Below are 23683 nucleotides of genomic sequence, written 5' to 3' on the forward strand. Positions count from 1 at the left end.
AGCCTCATCTCAAATGCACTGCACGCGTCAATAAGTGAACGCAACACCAGCATTCATACATACAGCCCAATGCTTTGTACTGATTCTGTCTTCAGTTCAGTACTGGCCCTATCATTAAAACAATATAAGCAGTTGCTCGGTGCCCCCTGGCCACTTGGTGCCCCTCAGAAAATATTTCGTTCATGAACATGAGAAATTAAAAATGTTTTTTAACTTGAACTGTACATTCCAAGCTTTAAATATTTGCAGTACACAAGTTTGTTCAGTACCATTTGAAGGGGCAAAACGTAACAACGAAAGCGGCTCCCAAACCAAATTATGCCAAGGGCCCCGAAAAATCTAGGGCTCATCACTATGTTACACATAACTTTTTTGAGAGGAAAAATAGTTTTTAACCGTTTCTTTCTATTGCTGGTTCTAACTGCTGCCTTCAGTTTAGTACAACACTAGGTCTATACATGTGATACAATACAAGAACACAGCAGCCAACCATTTGCAAGAGACTTATCAAAGCACCATTGTTTCTGACTTTCTTATAGCAGAAAAATAAATCAGGGCTGAGCTGAAAACATTCTTATTGAGGAGCTCCAGTGACTAAGAGCCACTGATTTGGTTATTGACAATGATTCAGTTCAGTGTCAGGTTTCATTGACAAAGAATACATCATACATACATGTACTGAACACATCTGTATTTAACAATTACATTGCTTATCCGTTACTGTATTTCTGTAATTCTTTAAAAACACTTCAATTGCCAAGTTGATGTTTGAACATTTCTAATATTGTACGATGATATATGATAGTAAGGCTGTTCTGTCTTAACTTTTATCATGTATCTGATCAATGTGTGTGTATGTGTGTGTGTGTGTGTGTGTGTGTGTGTGTGTGTGTGTGTGTGTGTGTGTGTGTGTGTGTGTGTGTGTGTGTGTGTGTGTGTGTGTGTGTGTGTGTGTGTGTGTGTGTGTGTGTGTGTGTCTGCGCATGATACGTGGCATTAACAGGATAAATAAAAATCAAATGCTGTTTTGAGACAAGAAAGAGATTTGCACACCTTTTAAGAAAACTCTCTTCAAAGCCTCCTCACCAAAGCTAGAAATTCCTTCCCGAGGCAAAAAGAACAAACATCGCAGTTATGCTCCTGTTTAGTTCGTGTTTTTTTTTCTGCTCAAAAGAAGCTATGCTCACACGCTATCAAGAAAAGAAAAGTTTCAAAGCTCAAAAAAACACACATACGCCCCCACTCCCTGTAAGAATGTATCAGTTTTTGTCTTTCTAATCTCAGCACGCTCGAGGCAGACACATGCAGCGTTTGTTTACTCTGCTATGTGGATTTGTGACAAAAGGTTGACAAATTGTGACAAATTACCTTTTATCCTGAATTTACCTCATCTCTGTTTGGCTGCACCACAAGCAGGATTTAAACTAAGACTTTGGTTAGTCATAGTCCAGCTACGGCGAGTTTAAAATCATTAATCATTTTATGCCTCGCTGTGTTGACAAATTTATATTAAACCATCTCAAATTTATATTAATGAATACAACCCCCAGAAAATGTATAGACTACAATTCATCATCAACATTTAGATTTTCCCCAAGTAACAAAGACTCTCCGTACTGGGTTTTGTTTCAGGGATGGACGAAAATGTTGCTACAATCTTGTTACAAATGTTCATGGTGGTTGTTTGTCGATGGGGGAGGTTTTTTAAAGCCTGTTTCTGACAATGCCTAAACACCACCCAGGAGAGAGAGACAGAGAGAGAGAACAAGAGAGAGAGAGAAAGAGAGAGAGAGAGAGAGAGAGAGAGAGAGAGAGAGAGAGAGAGAGAGAGAGAGAGAGACGGGAGAAGCTCTTGCCCTATATAGAAGTCCCCGTGGGAAGGGTTGAGAATCTTTGATTCTCTTCGAGTAGGCATTTTGTCATGTTTTATATCATTCAACTAATAAAACACAAGTCCTTGACTAAGGACTTGGACTCCCTACGGACGTCTGCTACACAGGCTGCAATTGTTTGCCTTAAACTTACTCCTCCATCTCTTCCCACTTCGGCAATTACTTAATGCACCGTTTACTGCCTGAGCACGTTCATTTACCATACGTAGGAATATTCAATGCTCTTGTGAAAGATAATTTAAAAGAGAGAATTGCTGCTTTTTTGTAGTTGGTTGTTCTCAAACAATGGCAAATGTAGCATGATAAACTGCGCTCGGAGGCTGGATATGTTTCCAGCAGAGATGATGATTAATCTGATCTTGTAATGATGCTTGGGGGAGAAAAGTGGGCAAATTAAATAAACAAGATACATTTTTTGATGGTAAAATAATTAAAATTTGTACTAGAGAGTAAGATTCTCCAGCCATAATAGCGGCTCTATGATGTTATATCCAGACACAGATGTGTGTATGCTAATGTAAGCATGGCTAAGCTCACAATCACAAGGCTGATCTTTCGCAGCTAGTATGTTTACCATCCTAGTTTAGCATTTTGGCATGCTAACATTTGCTAATTAGCTCTAAACACTAATTAAAGGTGATGGTCAACACATTGACCACACCGATATGTTTTCGTAAAGGAAAAAAAAAATTTGACCTTGACTTTTTCAAAGGCTCACCCATTTAAATGGTGAGCCATGTTTCCTGTGGGATCATGGCAACTCGGTAGCCTATTTGTTGAGACATTTTCATGAGTTGTGCTATTCAATTTCAAGGCAATCCATCCAAAAGATATTTTTTCTGGACCTAAGTGGTGGAGTTACCAACATCACAGAAACAGTCCATTCTTAAATGACATGGCTGTAAAACATTGGCAGTACATTTAGGCCACTTTTTTGCTTACAGTGTGTATCTCCTCTAATGTGGTAAAACTCTCTAAGAACCTAGATACACTGATTACTCTCTACGTCTGCACATATCTTCTGTATAAGTGATTGACAGGTCAACTCTTTAACTATTCAACTGTTTATTATTTCCTTTTAATGTCACATTATTCACACATTATTTGGAACACACAAAAATGTTGTCAAAATTGGACCGTTATCATCAGAATTATTAAGCTTGTTTCTTTCTCCTCATCCCAATTAAGACACATTTTAGGGGAATACAAATGAGAAAATTTTATCCTGCAGGCATGTGAATTCCTAACGCCGCAGCCAACTGTTTTTTGCTCACAGCTATCTCACTACCTCTCAGGCATTTTAAAGGGTGGGGGAGGGGGGGGGGGTGTTTTATTGTTAAGTGGGCTTGGACACAGTAAAGAGCCAAGAGCTGGTGTTTAACAGCACTATTAACAGCGAGATGGGAGATCGATACAGCAAGGTAGAGAGGAGGCGCATCTCTGTCACTGTGATGTGTTATTAGTGCCGGACACTGAAGGGATCTGGCTCCTCTCCAGTTGTCGTGTACTTTGCTCCACTAGCAATTAAACCAAAACCCCCCTCTTTCATCTCTGTGCTACACATGCCATGCCTGTAAATAACCATTTCATAAATTACAAAAACGTAACAATTGTTGGCCTGCGGTGAGATCTTTGCCATAACAAATGATACCTTTTCATGAGAGATTTATTTTGGCCCGATCGGGATGATATCCTTTCAGTCTTTTTACCAACCACAGTACACAGTATCAAACGTCTTGGATACAGCAGATTTTCAGACCAGTGGCTATACTATACTTCATTTAGGGACAGATACTATTGCATCTCACATTGTGCCTTTGAGGGCCAAATGTGGTGGCCGAGTTCTCTTCAGGTGAAATAATGAAGTGTTGTGGAGTGGATCGGGCTTATGGAACATTTCACAACACCTTCTGTTGTAAATGCCGTCTTGAATCAATATTAAGTGCCACAGGAAGGTGGAAAATATCTGCTTTGTTTAAATGGAAATCGTGTTTTCCCCAGCAATGACAGAGGCAAACAAACTCCTGCACATTTTGATTGACTGGTTTAAAAAACTTGAAAGATGCTAACACTTAAAACCCTATTTTACTTTTTTCGCCGTATGCAAGTCCTCCAAATTGTGATGACCAGCTGTCTAATTGTCTGGTATTTCTGCATGACACCACCAAGACAGGTAAATGAATGTCAGCACGTCCTCATCATAGTTTTGATAAAAATGCAGAGACAACACAATATTCACAGTCTATTTACTTTTGCATGTTGACTAGGAGCGAAAAAGCTCTAAGTAAAATTAAACCTCCTTATGTTTTACCATCAAACTTTATGTGTAAGATATACTGTATATATATATTGTTTACTAAATGAAAATTGTCTCTAACTTTTTGTCCCTTTCTAGCTCTGGTGTTTGTGTTAAAAGATGTAGTGCTTTATTTCATGTCACAACTATTCTTTTAAAACAACTGGTCTCCTTGATGACTGAAATATGCACAATAACTTATGTGTAAGAAGATGGTGAATCACACAGCATCACAGTTCAAGAGCAAGATGGAATAAATATCCAAACCAGTTTATGCTCACTTTAGTTTGCAAGTGTTTAAATTGAATTTAACACTTTATACATTTTACCACTTAAGTGTCCTCCATTCTCATGGCTTCTGAAATAAAAAATGTATATGCAGGCACTTTCACTTTGTCTAACTACATTCATCATCATGCATCATGTTTTTTCATTTTAAAAGTTGTACACAATTCTGATGGGTAAGTTTACATGCGGAAATAAAAAAATATATAAGGACTTGGTGGAGACAGAAACAACAAACTCAAGACATGTTTCACCCAAGGAATCCCCCCAAATATTCATAATGTACATATAGTATGCTGCTGTAAGGTTTCTCCTATTAAATAAATGTGTTGTTTTTTCATCTCACTACCACGTTTCCACTGTCAACTAGAAAAACGAGACAAATAAAAAGAGATATGTGGTATGTATTTTTTGTCTTATACTCCCCCATGCTACAAAGGATATCGATGAAACCCTTCAGACTTTTTTCCTATTTTCATCAAACTTGGTGATCTCGAAATGAAGGGCAGCAAAGATTTAATCCACAGGTTGTACAAGTGGACATAGACACATCCTATATAGTTCATTTAGAATAAAAATGAACTAGACTAACAAATAACTATTACTGTAATCTTCATCTAAAAATAGTCCCTAATTAATTATCCATTTACTTCTTTCAAAGTAATGTTTGCTAAAAAAAAAAGAAAAAGTAAAGGAATAGTTTAGCTTTTTTGAAAGCTATACTCATGACATGTTCTTAGAAATTGAGGTCCTATTTAATGTGACTGGCCCTGCGTTCCGAATCGCATTCTTTCTACTAATAAGTATGGTAGAAAAAAGATTTAGGATATCCCGATTCTTGTTGCCAAATTTAGGATGGATAGGAAGACCGGCGTGTCTACTACATCCGGCCGAGATTTTTAGTGTTGAAAACAGCATCCTATTTGGGCGATTCTGACCCATAATCCAGTGCGAACCTGAAGTGATGTCACATGAGGTTCACATGCGACGGATATAAAAGCAAGAGGCAAGATCAAGGTGCAATGTTATGATGAAATAAATGAGTAAAAGTATGTCCCAATTGTATGCCTACTGCATCTTAACTAGATTATTTTTAACGTCAGCTACAGTATGTAGAATAGAAAAAAGAAAGAGTATGCTATTAACTGTAGTAACCTGTGTTATACCTCTTGCTACTGGAGCAAATCACACATCATTATTAGAAACCAGCAGGCCAAAGGAGTGCAAACCATACGGTATAGTGGTTGTATTGATGTCAAAATGGACCTTTAAAAAGTTAAATATATAAAAAGGTATATTTGTAGGTCAAATTTAACTTTAACACAACATAATATCCAACAGAAAACATTAAAACTATTATTATTATTAGCATTATTAGTGACTGTTTCAGGAAGTAAGGGTTTTATTATCACTATGATTTATTTCAAGATTTCCAAGTACCAAAAGGGGAAAAGATTTGAATTTATTTCATTAATATTGGTCACCAAATTGCATGATATTGACTTTTACCAACAGACGCTAATTAACAACCTGTAACTGATGAATACCGGAGGTCTGGGATGACCGTCTGGGTTTCAGGTCTTTGTGCCTGCACTATGAACCTTTTTGGACTATCAGTATTTTTAATGGACCGTTCAGACTGTAATTTGTGTGTGTGTGCATGTCTGGTGTTGTGGCGACAATCTTTTTCATAAAATGTGTGTGGTTTTAACCTCACAGTCGCATTATGCAACAAATCATTGGGTTTTGTCTGTTTGTTGTGAGTGTGTTTCCATATTAAAGCCGTGCACATTGATTTTCTTCTCTCTCCCCCTCTTCTTTTAAAGTGTGCTGTAACTGAGTGTGCGCCGGCTACTGTCGGACTTTGTCCTCCAGATGTCTCTGTGAACTCCAAATGCTCTCAAACGCTGTCTTGCACAACCATCCTTCTTCATTCCCACTAACAATTAGGTAATGAAATATTGATTTTTAGTTAGATTCATATTGATGCTATTAGCTTTGCATTGATAAATCACTGATGCCGGGAGCCAGACCAGGAAGACATTACTGTGTGTTAATCTGATGGATATGCCTTCTTCTTCCTGCATGTCTCTCTCCACCTCTGTCACACTTCCTCTCTACTGTGTCTAAAGCAGGATCATTATGATGGTTCACCAAAATTCAGTTTCACTAAATCGAAAGGCCTCATTCTTGGCTGTCAATTAAGGATGCACTGAGCAGAAGATGGAAACTTCTTTAATTGCAATGCTCCTTTTTGTAAACATAGGTGACAGGAAGAGAATCAATGTAGGTTTGTAAAGCTGATACTTTGATTCTTCTTGATATTTTGTGAAATACTAAACAAATCACAAATTGCACCTGGCATTTGGTGGCTGCTTTGACCCAGGAAACTTTAAGGCCGTGCACTAACAACTGAGGTTTTCCAGAACAGCATTTCCAGTCACCTACTGTGATGGCGGCAAAATCTCCTTATCACCGGTGTCCACCTGTCTGAGGCAGCGCTCACTATTTCAGCCTGCTGTCTACAGTCATTACTGTCACAGTTGGACCTCCGTATCTTAAACTGAGACACTGCAATACACTACACAGGATGTGAAACAATTATTAATTGTAAAATGAATTAAAATGGACCTTTAAATGGAAAATAGAACTACATTAATAACTTTAGTTTAAAAAAAATACACATCTTTACATACATCTAATTTATGATAAAAGGAAAAGAAAAAATTATGTATGACTGGTATTTGATTGAAGGAAAGAAATGTTCTCAGAGGTAGATTTAGCAGGTCCGTCGTTTGAGGCTGAAGGTCCACAACATCCCCGGTTCCGCAGCTGTTTTTTCCTGTGGGATTTTAACCTCTTTATGTGTTTATTTGTATAAATTCAGACGCATATTGTCGCCACAAAGATTGTATTATTTAAACCCACTCTATAAACAAATTGTTTTCCAAAATGTAACTTTACACCGAAGTATTGAACCAACAATTTTTTTCTCAAATGTTCTCATCCCGATGCAGAGGTTTAGCCACAATTGCTAGAAATACTGTAACTTAAAGTCGAAGTTACTCCCGAGCAGAACCAAACCCACACACCATTATTTTGACAAGCCACGAGTCAAATTGTGTCAAATTCTCTTTTTCTACTTCTATTTGAGAAAGTCACAAACTTTATTAATTCCATTTATTTAAGTTTATCTAACTATTTTATTATTTTGTACAACGTTTTATTATGATGTGTTGGAGCACAATACATTCTAACATTTAACCTTTTTTTCTGTAACTTTTACTTTGAAATTCAAACTAACCCAAGCCAAATACTAATTATGACTGAAGCCTGACTTCTAACCTTAAAACACCCTGTTGAAAAAGTAAATAACCTCTCCCAAAAGAGTCAGACTGGTTTTCATAAGGACAGCAGTACACACACACACGCACACGCACACTCACACACACACACACACACACACACACACACACACACACACACACACACACACACACACACACACACACACACACACACACACACACACACACAGTTTGTCCTGACAGCTGTCACTCCAATCGTCCACTAGTCCATCTCTGCTCTGTGCTCGACAACAGCCAGGCGTTTTCCTGTCAGAGAACATATGCCTGTGCGTTGCTCCTGCTCCGAGCAGCCTGACAGTACTATCCACTCCCGGAGCCTGTGGCCGGCACACAGACTCTCAGCCTTCTTGCTGGTGGCACTGCAAACATGATCTCTTATGTCTCTCAAGGCATCTATAACTGATGCTGTCACTGCACCAAGATATAACACAACCCCACTGACAGACACATTGTGACAAGGACATACAGACACACACAAGTACTCGTGCCTGGTCGACATGCCAGACTGCAGTTGCTGCAAGTACAACCTTTTATTCAGTATTTATTTTCTCCTCCGGGGTTTAAGCAACCAGATAAGGTCAGCTGCACATATGTCGACAGTCAGCAGCAAGACATATTCAAAATTCAATTTTTTTTTTTCTTTTTTTGCCTTTGTGACTTATTTTGGTGTACCATATGCTAAACCTCATCCAATTGACACATTTAAGAGTTTTGTCTCTCAACCATGCCTGCAGGCGAGCTAGCTGTCGGATGATGGGAAATAAGGTTAACGCGCCTCATTAATAATTTGAAGTTTTGTTTTGGTGCGATACCAAGGACATAAGCATAAGCATAATGTTTGAGTTGATTTGTGGTTAAATTAAGTTACATGAAGAAGTCATTTAGGCCAACGAGTAAAATTTGTAATGAAGCAGCTCCTCTATTTTTAGACATTGCCTACCATCTACTGGTAAAAGCAGTGAACTGCAGCAAGGAAAAGGTCAGAAAAAAAGTTGAAAGTTTAGATTCATTCAATGGGATGAGACTTTCAAGTGGTGTAAAGGAGTGGAAGATTGTACTTGAAAAATCAGTGTGTACCTAGTTACTCAGTCCTGTGCTTGAGATGAGACGCTTTAGGGCAATGTTTTAAAAAAAACTTAAATTATAATGTTGATGTTTACCTCTTGCTATTGGGGACCGGCCTTATTTATTTGTTTCAGTTTTAGTTATACAATAATTTGAGGTAAAGAGTATCAGCTTAACCTAAACTACAGAAAGATTTGTTTATGTCAGTGGTACTCAGCTTTTCCTTTTTTTATTTGCATGAAATATTCATATTAAAGGCTTCAGACAATAACTGTCAATCAAACATAGCAGGTCATGTCCAGTTGTTGAAAACATTTCAAATTGATTTTAAGGCTTGCTACTGATATTCTAATCTGTTCGCGAGGGTGCCGTGATGGTGTTAATGAAAAAAAAGCACTATTACAATTGAAATCTACATTGACCAACTTTATTTGTAAATTTTTACAGTCAGACAAAATGTGGAATTGGTGAAAATAGAAATTCTGATATCCACATAATTAATAACTATGAAACATGTTTACATAGTCACACAAGTGAACCCAGTGAAAGCTCAACTTTAAGTTTTAGGTTTGCATAAAAGTTTGGGCTTGCATAAAACTCCTCCCCTGCTAAACTGTTTGCAGCAGCATCTTTACAGGCAGTGTTAAATCACAGGCTCAACAACTCCTGCTGACCTAACCTAACTGAGATTTTTTTATTTTTTCATTTTCTGTTGTTTCTACAAATATCAAGCACGTCGGACTGTTAAAATCCCACACTCAGCAAACAAAAAAGACCATTAAATAAAATAATCATTTACAATATTTATAAAAAAAAAAAAGTTTTACACACGGATCAAAGTCAATACTCCAATAATAAATTATGTATTCTCAAGATCTCCCAAGAATCCATAAATTGATGGCTTTGTTAAGTGAAATGCATAGACTATTTCTCTGTGGGAGATGAATACACTGAATCAGAACTAAAATATGAACATACTAAAACAAATCTGCAAAACAGAAAAAACACATGAAAACAAAAGAAAGAGAATGAGGTGAATTTCAACAAGAAGCAAACAGTCTTTTTAGTAGCTCGACTGGCAGACTTAAGTCAGGACCACATCAGTAGAAATTGAGATCGCTAGTTTTCTACTTCTAAAAAAAATCACAGCATTAAATTGCTACATCACTAGCACATTGTTAAATGAGTGCAGATGTTTAGGCTATCTTTCTGGTAGGAAATAAAAGTTGAGACATTTTAGCATTTACATTTTAAAGTTGTAATTATTACACAGGACACCAAGTTTCCTACTAATCTGGTCATTTTTGACACATTAAGTTGTTTGACAGACTGGTAATCATTGGTATGTTTGTCCGGTTCCTCTCACGTGAATAAATTGTCCACACTTAGGTTTGGCAATAGCTGTGGATTGTGCCTTTGATAAATGTGTTGAGTGATAAAGACCACTGTGGCACTCTCGCTGTTGATATGGATGTCCAATTTCGAAGACCCCGGTTGTTGTTGATTTACATTAAGCGGTATCATTTGTGGGTCTTCACTGGAAGTGAGCAGATAGAAGATGGATGATACACTGATAATTATGCTGTAAACTGATTAAGGATTGTCTTGGGTATGATGCTCATGTTTTTTCAAAAGTATGGCAAAGTTTTGCAGTATTTGCACAAAAAATATTGTGTGTGGAACAAATATGCAGTACATATGTGTCTACAGTGAGATGTAATCATCATCACAGTTATTTTGAGGAAACACATTTTTTTGACAGCTTTTTAAGTTCATAAATCCACTCGTGACCGTGGGCTGAAGAATCCACTGTGAGAAGTAATATCACTGTTGCATCCTGTTTCTCTCAATGTGTGTGGGCTAATAGTTCTAAAGCTTTTAAACCACCCTGTAGTGCCTTGCATCTGGATCATGACTTTGTCCTGTTTAGTAGTTAGTGTAGAAGTGAACCTCTGCCGGTTTTTCAATGTAACTGAAAAGTCACTGCATACTGATGATCAGAATTGAAATAATTCTGTGAATGTGTAAAAAGTAATATTTTAGCTGCTTTTCCCTGTTGAATATTCTGAATGTTCAGACAATCAAATACAGTTTTATTCCCAAACAAAAAACAAAACAGGACATTTTACAAGTTTATAGGCTCCATAAAAAACAACGTTCAGATCACAGCTCACACGTTTTTGTAAGCTATGGGCCTTAAACCAATACAACGTCTTCTCTATCCTTGAGAATGTAGCATCACGTTTTCTGTAGTGCCTCACTCAATGTTTATTTTTTACAATACGCTCAAACAGTGCTACCTTATTTCCATATAACACGTATTCATGTGTGTCCTGGTAACTAACATATCTACACTCTCAAAAGAACAAAAAGCATGCCTAAGACTTCAAATGAAACAACCATATTACAAAATAATAAGAGTCCTTATTAGAGTTGCTTTGCATGTATTGTGCATTATCCAGTGTCTCTGTCCTTCAGGAGTTATGGCTGGTTCCTTTTGAGAACAGCAGGCCTCTGTTCAGCAGAATGGTGCAGACAGGAAACCAACGGCAACACAATTTATCTTCACGTTCCTTTATGGAGAGACCCTGAGGAGGAAGTGGAGCGGCTGTTCACCTGCAGGAGAGTGTGAGAATTCCATTTTATTTATTTTTATTCTAGAGTGATACTATATTTTTTTTGTAACAACATTTGTTTTTTAGAGTTGCATGTAGGTTTAGGGTTTTACTTTTAAGATGTTCTGCTTAGTTTATTTTGTTTATTTAGTTCTTATTTGTTTGCAATCGGTAAATGTAAAAAAAGGTCTAGTGACGTTGAAAATGAAGAGGCTTCGTGCCATGGAATCAGCGGACAGTGTTATAGACAGTGAAGCTAGTCGCATCGTAGAAAATGAAGTTCAAACAGCAAAACAACACAACGGCTTAAAGAAAGAAAATACAACTTTTATCAGGTATTATCAGCAACAACAACAAAAAGAAGCAAGAACAGTTGTAGGTAGCATCAGGGTAGGCCTGACTGACACACCATATGGAGATGCTGGGCCAGTTTTACCCTGAGGGGGACAGCAATGTTTTTTATCATGTGTTTGCCTCCCACCTGTCAGCCTCTTTTACCGAAATGAGAAGGAAGAGACAGCCAGGTTGTGGAAGTTGACAGCAATGTGCGCAAACACAAGACAATACGCGGACACACGTGTGTTCGGTAATGACATACTGTATTCAGAAGCAGACAAGGTAGAGACACGAGAACAGGCGCACACAGTTGGTGAAGACACCTTTTACATACTATAATGTGAGTGATAGAAGGCCTTTATGCTGTTTTTTATTTTTTAAAGTGAATTGACGGATCAGGTTTACATTTAACTGATTCAACATTTATACATTTCAGTTTGACTGTAATTAACAGTTTGACATCTTTGATGTAAACAAAAATGCATTGCCCCCCCCCCCCCCCCCCCAACTAACACATATTTATCTTAATGGAGAAGGCCTACCTACCCGCAAAAAAAATCTTACAGAACCTAATATAACTTAAAGAGATACTATTATACTACTTTTCTGGTCTTCATTGTCAAATTAACTTTTGCCATCGGTGTATGAGTGTGTGTATGAATGGGTGAATGTGGTAAGATATGTAAAGCGCTTTGGGGCTGAGAAAATCGGCTAGAAGGCGCTATATAAGTCAAGTCCATTTATCATTTACCATTTCTTGTTAAAAACTGCTATAGAGCAACCTGACATGAATCACATCACAAAAAACTATGTAGATTTTCGGGACTCTCTTCCTCTTACCCTAGCGAGCACAGCAGTCTCTCTCTACACACTGCTTTGAACTTCTCCGCCCCTCCCCCCCCTGCTGCAAACCCCACTCCGTTGTGATTGGTTACCTTCCTTCCAGCAGCGGGAAATTTTAAGGAAGGTGGGGGCATGCAGTCGGAGCTTGCCTGAGCGGCAGCATTACCATATATGGAAACATGACAGAAACGACCCCAGCGTGACAGACACAACCCGGAAATTTGAACAAGTTCGGCTCGACCGGCTGCCATAGTTTTTAGTGCTCTGCATAGCCACCCCATACGGTCAGCAGGGAATACGTCGAAATGCATGTACGTAATTACTTGATACTCTAGTATGGTTAAACATGACATTAAATCATTATAACAACGTTTATAGGTCATAAAAGTCGAAAAGTATCATAGGTCCTCTTTAAAGTTTTGAACATAAAACTAAAAATGCTTCCATTATACAGTTACGTATCAGATATATAGTAAAAATGTCATGATTGTGGCTTTTTATTCGATTATTAAAATAGATTTTGTGTCAGTTAACGCGCTTGAAGACTGGTTATTCTCTCCTTCTTATTTTTTTAAATCAAATCCAGAACTACAATATCTGTGAAGGCAGTAAAGAAAAAAACATACTTGTTTGGAAGCTTCAGAGCTGGAATGGACCTCTTTTCCAAAATTTCCATTTAACTGCAACATTGCTGTAAAAAAGAAAAACAGTATAAAGTATAGAAAGAGCCTAAAAAGTATCCAGGTACATGCCCACATAAATGTCAAATGAACTTTTGTCCATCATTTATTCTTCAAAGTAAAAAATCATAAACAATCAGATCGGGGGAAAAAATCAAAACACAAATAAAAATTTAAATATTATCTTCCATCTTGACCAAATCAACATTAGGTTACTACCCTTTTACAGTGACTCAAACGGAAAAAAACAAAGCTCCTCCTTACCTTGCGGATCGATCCTGGGATCAACATACCCCCAGTGCTGGTAAAGAGCAGCCAGGTCGTGGGGACTGTAGTTTTTCAGGAGACTCAAAATATCAATGTCCATTGGCATTTCTCCTGCGCTTTCATTCTTTCCCTGAGCAAAACGGAGTGGTTCCATATATGCTTTGTGACCCCACATGTTCATTGCGGCCCACAGTTCTGGACCCTTGGGACCTGAGGAGGAGTCACATGACTGCCTGCGTGAGTGTGGTCTATCTGACGACGCCGCGTTGGATGGAGTCCCGCCATGATTTCTGGCCAACATAAAACCCAAACCCTCCTGTGGGAAGTTTGCCTCCACTGCAGCTCTGTTGGTGTTGTGGCCTCTGTGTTTTGGGCTACTTGTGGGCTGTAAACTAGGGGCCCTACTCTTACTTTGCACAATGCTGCCCGAGGAAGTAGCTCGGGCGCTGGAACTTTTACTCCCCCCCTCCGCTGCCACTCGCTTATGTTCACCGGACTTCTTTTGAGGTAGGAGTCCCATCCTCCCACTACTAGACCCATCTGAAGAGCGCGAAGAGTCCTTTGACTTGGATTTAGGGACACCTGATTGGGTCTTGGGGGCTGAGTGCTTGCTGCTACTGCTACTTCCACTGCTAGTGCTGCTGGTGCTTTTGGTTATAAGGCCCGGAGGCTGTGTTCGCTGAGTTTTTGGAGCGGGTAAAGCAGGACAGTCTTTACCTTCCAGGAATGGCGGAGGCCCTGTGCGTCTCCACTGGGTGGCGCCGCCTGCCTTTGAGCTTTTGGGGCTGTTATTGCATGGCGCCCACTTGGGTGCCATGGTGCTGCTTCCGTCCACCCTGTGTGCAACCCGTTGATGGACCCACAGCACTTCTGGATAGTTGCTAGTGTGGGCGCAGTACGGGCACTGATGTCTCACCAGGCCTTCTGTTTTTACGGGATGAGTAACAGTGCCCTCTCCTTCAACTATGGGTAATGAAGACAGATTAAGGAGACTGCTGGCATCAGTAGTATTAGGAGTTTTGACCTCTGGGCCATTTGTCTTCTCCGTTTTAAAATGTTCCTCAGCTGACCCCTGCTGGCCAGGCGGACACGTGGTGTAAGGATTCCAGTATGGCTGACTGAGCAACACGCTCCTGTTTCTGAGGTAGTCCATGTATCTTGAGGCTTTGGAACCACTTTGGGTAAGGGTGTCCAAAATGGTGCTGTGTTTGCTGCTGTAGGGGCCCAGCACGTCCTGGTGCTGCCTGTGCACATGGGACCTGAGCAGTGAGGCGCTGACAGTGTGGAAATCACAGTGCTCGCAGAAGTGTGTTGTTTTTTTATCTGTGGACGAGAGCAGAAAAACAATGAAAAGGGAATATGTGGAATTGGAAATGTTGTGTCAGTTTATACATAGGACAGAGTAACACTGGCATTGATAACATTATCATAATCATTTATTTCACTTTCATCGTAGCTCTATGTTGTGTTATCTTGTGCTGATCTAACAAAATGTGTACAGGGTAAGCAAACCATCCTTTCGAGCAGCAGCTCGAAATTGAATTGAACAAAGAAAGACTTTAAGATGTTTATTTGGCAAAAGGCTATGTTTAACATGTGTGACCACTAAAAAAGGATTTATACTGTCCAGAGGCACTGATTTTTGTCTTCTTCCAAATTTAAAATGTCCTCTCAATACAGCTGCGTGGGAGTGTTAAAACAGTTTCTTAATTTTGTTGTGTGTATAGCTAAAGAAAAACTTGTCTAAACATTCTCTAAATCTTTTTTTTTTGTTAACTAATTCAATTATAGTTGCTGTAATTCATATATAAATTCACTAGAGGTCTCCCTTTTCCACACTATGATGCAATGTTCCAGACTTGTCTAAGTATTGAATTTCTACATTGATGACCTGGTTAGTTAAACTTACCTTGCAGAAATATCAGAGAGACCTATGGTCTGTCTATAATGAAGCCAGCAATTTTTATCAGAAAAATTGGCACATCTGCGGGTCCACAAAGATAACATTTGACATCTTTTCACAACACAACTGTCTTCAACACAAACCTGGTCTGGTAATTGATTCCCATTTTCAAGGAATTTTGAACTCTTGTCTTGTCAAAACTGTGGCATATATACAGTAGTGTAGTGTGCTGTGTGCATGGCTTACCCTCCTGATCTTGGTTCCGGATGCTGTTGGTCTGTTTAGGTGGGAGGTAAACTTCCTTGACTTTCTTAGTCTGCAGCGCCTCATAAAATGCATGTCCAAGTCCGTTTAACAGAATACGGTCCTTCTGGCAAATCCTCTTGTCGCTGCCTTTAGCCGGAGCCAAGCTGTTTGAAGTCTGATCGCCCTTGGTCTTCTTAACGTTGGAGCTGGAGGCATCCATTTGCTTCCTCTTCTTCTCCTGCTTCAGGGGAACGTACTCGCCCTTTGCTGTGTCGAATGCCACCTCGGCGTCTGCTAGCCTCTCCTCCCATCCCAGACCTTTCTCTGTGACCTCAACGAGTCGCCCCTTAGTGACCAGCTGCCACGCCTGGTAACTACACACTGGATCTAGCTCTGGAATGCGCCTGCCCAGGCTCTTCTCCTCAGAATCTTCCCTAGGCCCGGCACATGTTAGGTTCAGGCTTTCCAAAAAACTAGTCTTAGAAATGGGCAAATAGGAGGCTTCTACAACGTCTTCATGTTGTGGATTTTGTGTCTGAGGAGTGCGGCCCTGGTTGGTTCTGTGCAGCTTTTCGTGTATTCGCAATGTCTTTCGGTCGGAGAAGAAGTTCCCACAGCCCGCGCAGAGCTCGTAGAGGCAATCTTCGTTTGTCAGCGACGCCGGCTCCTGTGGAACACCGTTGACGGTGGCGGGCGGCTCGTTGCCTTTGCCGCCTCTCAGCTGGGCTTTGACCCGGTGAATGCGCATGTGACTCTGCAGGAACCAAGCCTGGCGGAAACGCCTTCCGCATATCCGGCAACCGTGATCCTGGGAGCTGCGGTGCCTTTTCATGTGTGATTTAAGGAGCAGCACCTGAGGGAAAACCTGACCACAAATGCTGCAGGTACAGGACCCATCATCATCAGCATCAGCCCCATCCGCAACCTCAGCGCCGCCTCCTTTAACCCTAACGTTTTTCTTGGCCACTTTCTTCTCCTTCTTCTTCACCTTCCCGTTGACATGATGTGCTTTGTCGGATGTGCTGACGATTTCAAGAGGATCTATAGTCTCTGTGTTATCCTTCTGCTCTCCCTCCTTCTTGCTGTGGTTCTGGCTGAACAGACCCAGTTTGTGGCTTCGAATGTGGGCCTTCAGACTGCCCTTCTGAGCCGTTCTGTGCTCGCAGTAGGGACACTTGTACGGCTTCTCCCGAGTGTGTCTTCTCATGTGTTGGGACAGAGAGCTGAGGAGAGGAAAGCTGCGGCCGCACACCCCACAGGTGTGGCCCGAGGTCGCCTCTTCCTCAGTCTTTGCCTTGATGTTTGCCGTGGATTTTTTTGATACATCCTCCCTCTCTTCTGTCTCCATTACTTTTACTTTTCCCGGAGCAACAGTGCCTCACAAACCACAGCTTTGTAATGAGTGCTCTAGCTATGCAAATTTTACCTTCTTAAGGTTAGGGAGTTGAATGTTGAAAACATGCAAAACATCACAGCTTTAGTGTCCATCCTATTTTTCGAAGGGGGGTTCTTTATCAAGATGCATAATGTTTTGGCAAGAATACCTGAAAATAGAAAAGAAAACATTACAATTAGTCTTGTGATAATTACACTTCACATTTCATAATTACACTATACATTAAAATACATAGAAGCTAAAACTAATCCAGAAAAAATAGCCAATGTTCCTAAATTCAACAGTTAAAGCCAATAGGGCAATAAAACCTACGGTTGTTAGAGCAATATACAGTAAAGCACTTTGAGTTGCATCTCTGGTGTGAAACATGCTATAGAAATAAAGTTTATGATTGTTGTCATTATATGCCATGATTCAGCAATAACTGTAAAAAGCAGGAGAACCATCTTCTAATAAAGTGATTCCAGTAGTCATCGATACCACTGATTAATGGTTATATAGATACAAATCTGCAGACTAGAAGGCAATTTTACTACACTATTTTGTTCTCCCAAATCAAATAACTGCCACAACAATAAAAAATATGTACCGACCAAATTCAATCTTTTTGTTTCTTACGTCGTGCACGTAGATACACAGAACACATCTAGAGATGCATAGGCCTGGGTTGCTATGAATGTGCTAACAGTGAAGAGAGTAGTTGCTTAAATGTAAGGGAGTTTCCCTCAGTATGTGTAAATACTACAGACCATGTTCCTATAGGGAGAGGACGAAACTGAGGGAATTTGCATCACACAGATTTTTTAGAACAAAACAGCCTCCCCTTGGTGGATGAGCGACGCCTGTCTGTGCATATTAGTGTGGGTCATACTCTCAAAATGCATGTGTGTCTGTCCTTTGCTTCCCTGTGCCTAAATTGAGTGTGTGAGGTGGAGCATGAAGAGATGTATTCATTCCTGGCCAACCAGGATGAGCCCTGAGGTGCAGTCCACTCTGACTCACAATCAATAGTCCATTATCAACAAACTTTATGTTAGAAGCTCACATACAGGTCAGGCACACACGACGTAGCCCTGATTCCGGGGCAAGCGCTTTAAGTTAAGGTAAAAAGGTATATATTTCTGAATATAATTGTGTAAACAATGGGATAAATATAGATTTAAAATCTTCATAAATGTGAGGCATATTATTTCAGCAGCCTGGAAGATAATGTTGATACACGAGGCCCTAATAGTTGTGTATAATCTGATTTAAAAACCACAACAAAATGATCCAGGAAAGGAACAGGCATTTGTTGGAAAAATAGCACATGGCACAGGCAGTATCTAATGCGGTTAAAGATGTTCCTCGGGCTAACATGACTATTTGTTAGGTCGTTATTAGTGAAAGAAAGTACTTTGTGTGGCGTATAGCCAGCCAGGCAGTCAAAAGAAAAAACCTGCCATTGTCTGGGCCGCACCAGAACTGTCACATCGCTTCATGTCTAGCCCTCCACCCCACATTGGGGGGTCGAGAGAGGTATTGTTAAAGCAAAAGAGGCTTGGGCCTACACGTCACTGTCTTCCAATACATGCCTCATGCAATGGGGACAGGACAAAAGACGACCCTTGTTTGTCTTGCCAGTCTTGTGAATGTGAGGCAAAAACTAGGTGCACACATTGCACATAAAGGCCAGTAAAAAGAGACCGACTCTCTGGTATGATTTTCAGGGGGATGAGGTTGTCCGTCTAATTATCTGTATTTGCAATCCACAGTCACATCTGTCTGCTATGCACGCCTGCCGGCTCGTGGTCATGTGTGATGCGCTGCTCACGCTGGAATGGGTGTTGTACTATCTGGAATATGGGGAGGAGTTTAGGAGGTTTTTTGCCGGACATGGCAGGTGTTTGGTAAGGCCGACGCCATCAGATTAGCGCACGGGCAATGTGGCACACTGTCTCCAAGAGAGGGGGGAGGATGTGCGAGAGAAACTGGAGGGTGGCAATTAAGGGGTTAAGGTTAAGGCGAATGTAATGAGTTAACACAATGGGGATAAAGTCAGAGAGCTGAGGGCAACAGATGGGAATAAACGGGCCATCAGTATGGAGTTATAGGCGCCTCTCTACAGTACCAGCTTATACGCCATGCCTTTGTCAAAGCAGCCTACATGCTTACTTAGTCTGTGCTATTTGCAATCGGCAATATCCTTGTTCTGCTCAATCCTACAAGAAAATGCATTTGTGCAGTGTTTGTGTTAAACAAGGGATTTGTTGACCGCATTATCATAATAAATAATGTAAACGTAATTTCTTTTTCTTCCCCCATCTCTATCTTTTCCACCTATTCTGCTTTCATCCCATAAACACTTAAAGCCCTTTAGAGGATCTGCAAAGTAATGCAGATAGCCAAACATGTTGCTCCAGGGCTTAACTCATTTCTCTTAGAATCCCTCGCTCCCTCTTTCTCTCTCTTTTCTTTGGCCGATGAATAGGCATGTCCAGTCAGCTGTCCTCGCATTGATTCATCCTGACGTCCCAACCAGCTCAGCACAAACTCCCTATGGCCGTGCCACTGATGCTGAGAGCCTGTGTGCAGTGTGTGATGTGTGTGCGTGTGTTATGTGCACTTGCATAAAAGATATCTACTGTGTGTGTGTGTGTGTGTGTGTGTGTGTGTGTGTGTGTGTGTGTGTGTGTGTGTGTGTGTGTGTGAGTGTGTGTGTGTGTGTGTGTGAGCTGCCTGTGTGCCTTGTTGCTGCACTGAAACACTGTGGGTGTAGTTTCCTGCCGGGTTCTGGAAATAGAATTTCCCCCTGAATTTGCTTGGCAAGATAATACAGCAGCCAACACACCAAAAAACATCTCATATACTCCCCCCTCCATCCCCCTTGTTGTTAGTAAGAACTGTCCATGTATAGCTCATCTCTGCAAAATTCGACTATTGTGGACTGTTAGAGGCAAGGATGTGTGGACCCCATGACTGTGCATGTGCCTGTGTGAGTGTGAGTGTGAGTGTGAGTGTGAGTGTGAGTGTGAGTGTGAGTGTGAGTGTGTGTGTGTGTGTGTGTGTGTGTGTGTGTGTGTGTGTGTGTGTGTGTGTGTGTGTGTGTGTGTGTGTGTGTGTGTGTGTGTGTGTGTGCATACAGTATATGTGCTGAAGTCATCCAAATATTTCAAACAACCAGCAGCGACCCTGTGCCAACATACCCCTGACTGGAGATATCATGTGACTGTCCTTATGCTAGTGTTCAAAGCCATAGTCACTTGCTAAGCCTCAGCTCCCATCTACCGTGTAGTGTCCAATAATCCTGTCTGTTTCCACTGACTGCAAACACAACTGTAGTCTAATTACAAATGGAGGAGATTTTTCCCCCTGTATCTTCAATTCCTTTTTATCTTAACTACAATTAACAAACCTGTGTCTGCTCCTGTGTGCACTGTGAATGCATTCATACTGTGAATGCAGTCATACAAATGAATCTTATTAATACTAAAGTATTTTATAATATAATTGATGAAGAAAATATTATCATAAAAATAGCAATGTCAAGTGCCTTGAGGCTCTGTGTTACAAAAAAAACTGCAAACGTCACTGCAAAAGTGAACCTTTTTTTTTTCCTGATTCCAAACAACAGTAGATAATGTGTAATAATGATTAATTAATTTTAGTACAGTAACTTTCAGAGCACTGTACAGTATTCATCCCCTTATACTATTTTGCATTCAGTCCAATGTGTGGTGGATATGATTGTCAATTTAGTTGTCAATTAATTTCACAGCTTTTTGATACAATGTGTGTGATTACATGCTCATTGGTATCCTAGTTTTGATCAAATTCGAGATATGAGATTATTTTTTCTTCAAATTAAATGTTTTTGCATTTAAAGGTAAATTGCTCCAAAATCATAAAGTTTATTTAAATGTTTTAAATCCAATTTCTGAAGCTCCCGTTTGCAAACAACAGCAGAGCAAATTCAACGTCATACTGGAAGTCATTTATATACAAAAAAAAAGGAAAGTCAAACGCAGACCGTTATCCATGTTGAACACATGTAAAGTCGGCTTCTTATATGTTTCCGAGCACCAAGCAGAAAATGTATGATCTGCGGATTCACTGCTGATGCACTTGAGGATATCTACCTCGGTACCTCCAGATGTAGGTGGACTCGACACACACTCTACCCAGCACAAGTTAGCCATCTCAACTTTCAAGCCTGATGCACCTTACACTGAGCAAATAAGCTTCTACCTGAAATTCACAAAAATGGAAATATTACTCAAATGGTTGTGACGGATTTACAACATCACTGTGACCACAGAATGACCAAGTTACAACAAACGAGGGCTAAAAATAAACTAAAAAGTTGCCATAGAAAGAGACAAAGAGATGTCCCATTTACAACAAGCAATCTTGCACTAGTTTCCTATTAACAGACACACTGCTGTGTGTTGTCCATGTTGACAGAATAATGAGCACAATTTGACTGACACTAACTCAACCTCACAATTTGGCACCTATATATAATTTGGGCAAAACTCATAGATAGTATTCACGATAATCAACACTTCCTAGAATGACTTAATTGCATGAAAAGCAGAGAAGCAGCACAGTACTGTGGGGGAACAGCCTAATGTACCTAAGAGATTAGACAGCCATGAGCTCAACAGTCACAAGCACGGACAAACTTGCGCACATCGGTTCCCATCCCCCTCCTTGTCCAACTCCCCACTCGGTTACACAACATATACAGGGATTACTCTTCATAGCATGAGATGAGCTGCTCGATGAGTGGCCTTTTATCATGGATGAACCCTCGGTGCTCCGAAGCACACGGGGGAATTGACAAAGTGAAGAAAAGATACTTGGCAGAGATTGTATCTGTTGTGTAAACTCTACATAAAAAAACAAACTCAAGATGTCTCATCACGCAGACATCAAACACTAACTGAATGATGCCAGTAAAAGCAAAGAAGGCGAAGATGAAGAGATGTGATTTCGAGAGGCATTTTCGAATGACTCCTGCAGTTTTGCCTTCTATTACTGACATTGAAGTATCGGCTGCGGTAGGTCTGAGGATCCACTACGAGCCCACTCTCTTTTCAGTGTGGATTGGCCAGTGTGGGAGACACTGTAGTATAATCTGCCGGCATTAACTTGCTCTCTAAAAAAAGCACTCTCGACAGGGATTAGATTATCATGGCAAGGTCAGCTCAGACTCGCTCTGACTGTCTCCCAGTATGTCTATCAGTCTTTCACTCCATCAGTTTTCCTGTCATCTTTTGTTCTACCAGGTGTACATTTCAACACTGTCACTACATTCAATCTCATTTACATATTATAGACCACACTTGATTAAAAAATCCCAAAACAAAACGAAAAAACAGAGCAGATTAACAGATAAAAAATACAGGACGTTGTGTGGTACAGTGCCATCCAAAACTAGAAGCCACAGAAAAACTATATAAATGATTTGTGTTAGATTAAAGTGAGATTAGGTCAGATTAAGAAACGGTTTTGCTCATATGGTTTGACCGGTAAAGTGAGACTGTGATATTCACACTTGATTCTCACAAGGTGAAATGGAGCAATTTCATGATTGATGACACCTTCAGTTTGAGTCTTGATGTAAGATTGGAAAGAGCAATGTTATCGATAATCCCAAATTAAAAGGTACATTCCTTTCATTTGGTTGACATGGCAATAGAGCTGCAGCTAATGATTATTAAACAAAAACAGGGAACAAGCTAGTAATCACATTTTATGAGAACCAGAATACAAAAACCAAAGGAATTAAGTTTACCATCACAGAAAAGAAAAAAACAATTAAATTCAATTAAAGCAACCAATTCAATTAAATAAAAGACTTATAAGAGGTGGAACATTTTATTTTATTGCAAAAAAAAGTTTTATAATGATCATATCTTTGCCAATTGATCTTAATTTCCGGACTTGTTTTGGCTTCACGTGGCAATTAAGTAGTATACCTGTCGAACCTTTTACATTGAATGGTTGTGGTTGGTTGTTGATCAAATGACTAATGAGAATAAAAATCACTGAATTCAGTGTTGCTCCCATTTTGTCATAAATTATCTATTGCGATGAGGTAACTTCATCTTAACGTGGCTGGCAGTGGTCTCTGTTTCAAATGAAGGTTTTACGTGTCGGGTCAGAAATGTCTTCTTACACACAGAGTGCGGTATGATACCCGTCCCCTCTGTGCAATACTTTTGTAGTCAACAATGATTGGAGTGTTTATCTCTTCTGTGATTTAGATAAGAATTTGGGGATTATTCATAATTTGAAAATGTAGATCTTTATCAAATGCATAAATTCAAAATTCTCACATTTCAAAGAAGATGTTGATTTGTTTGTAGTACGACAACATGATGTCTGTAATTTCCTAGTCTCTGCTATGATTAAGGTAAGGATTGAAGGGTAAGGCGATACCTGCTTAGCGATTTTACCCTGGAGCAAAAGAATGACAGCTGGCAGCAGGGTCTGGATTAGGTTTC

The 23683-nt window shown here is 40.0% G+C and overlaps 1 protein-coding gene across 1 annotated transcript; it reads right to left on the reverse strand.

Moving 5' to 3' along the window:
• Nucleotides 1–11471: 11471 nt before the first annotated feature.
• On the reverse strand, nt 11472–17144 carry LOC307263883 (zinc finger protein 516-like; the record flags this gene model as incomplete). The annotated part of the gene is made up of 4 exons (XM_080045169.1): nt 11472–11522; nt 13327–13391; nt 13645–14970; nt 15797–17144. 4 exons carry the CDS (start codon nt 17142–17144, stop codon nt 11472–11474), a joined length of 2790 nt encoding a protein of 929 aa, XP_079901295.1.
• Nucleotides 17145–23683: the final 6539 nt, after the last annotated feature.

Source organism: Ammodytes marinus (assembly GCF_949987685.1).
Source record: "Ammodytes marinus genome assembly, chromosome: 17".
NCBI classification, from domain to species: domain Eukaryota; kingdom Metazoa; phylum Chordata; class Actinopteri; order Uranoscopiformes; family Ammodytidae; genus Ammodytes; species Ammodytes marinus.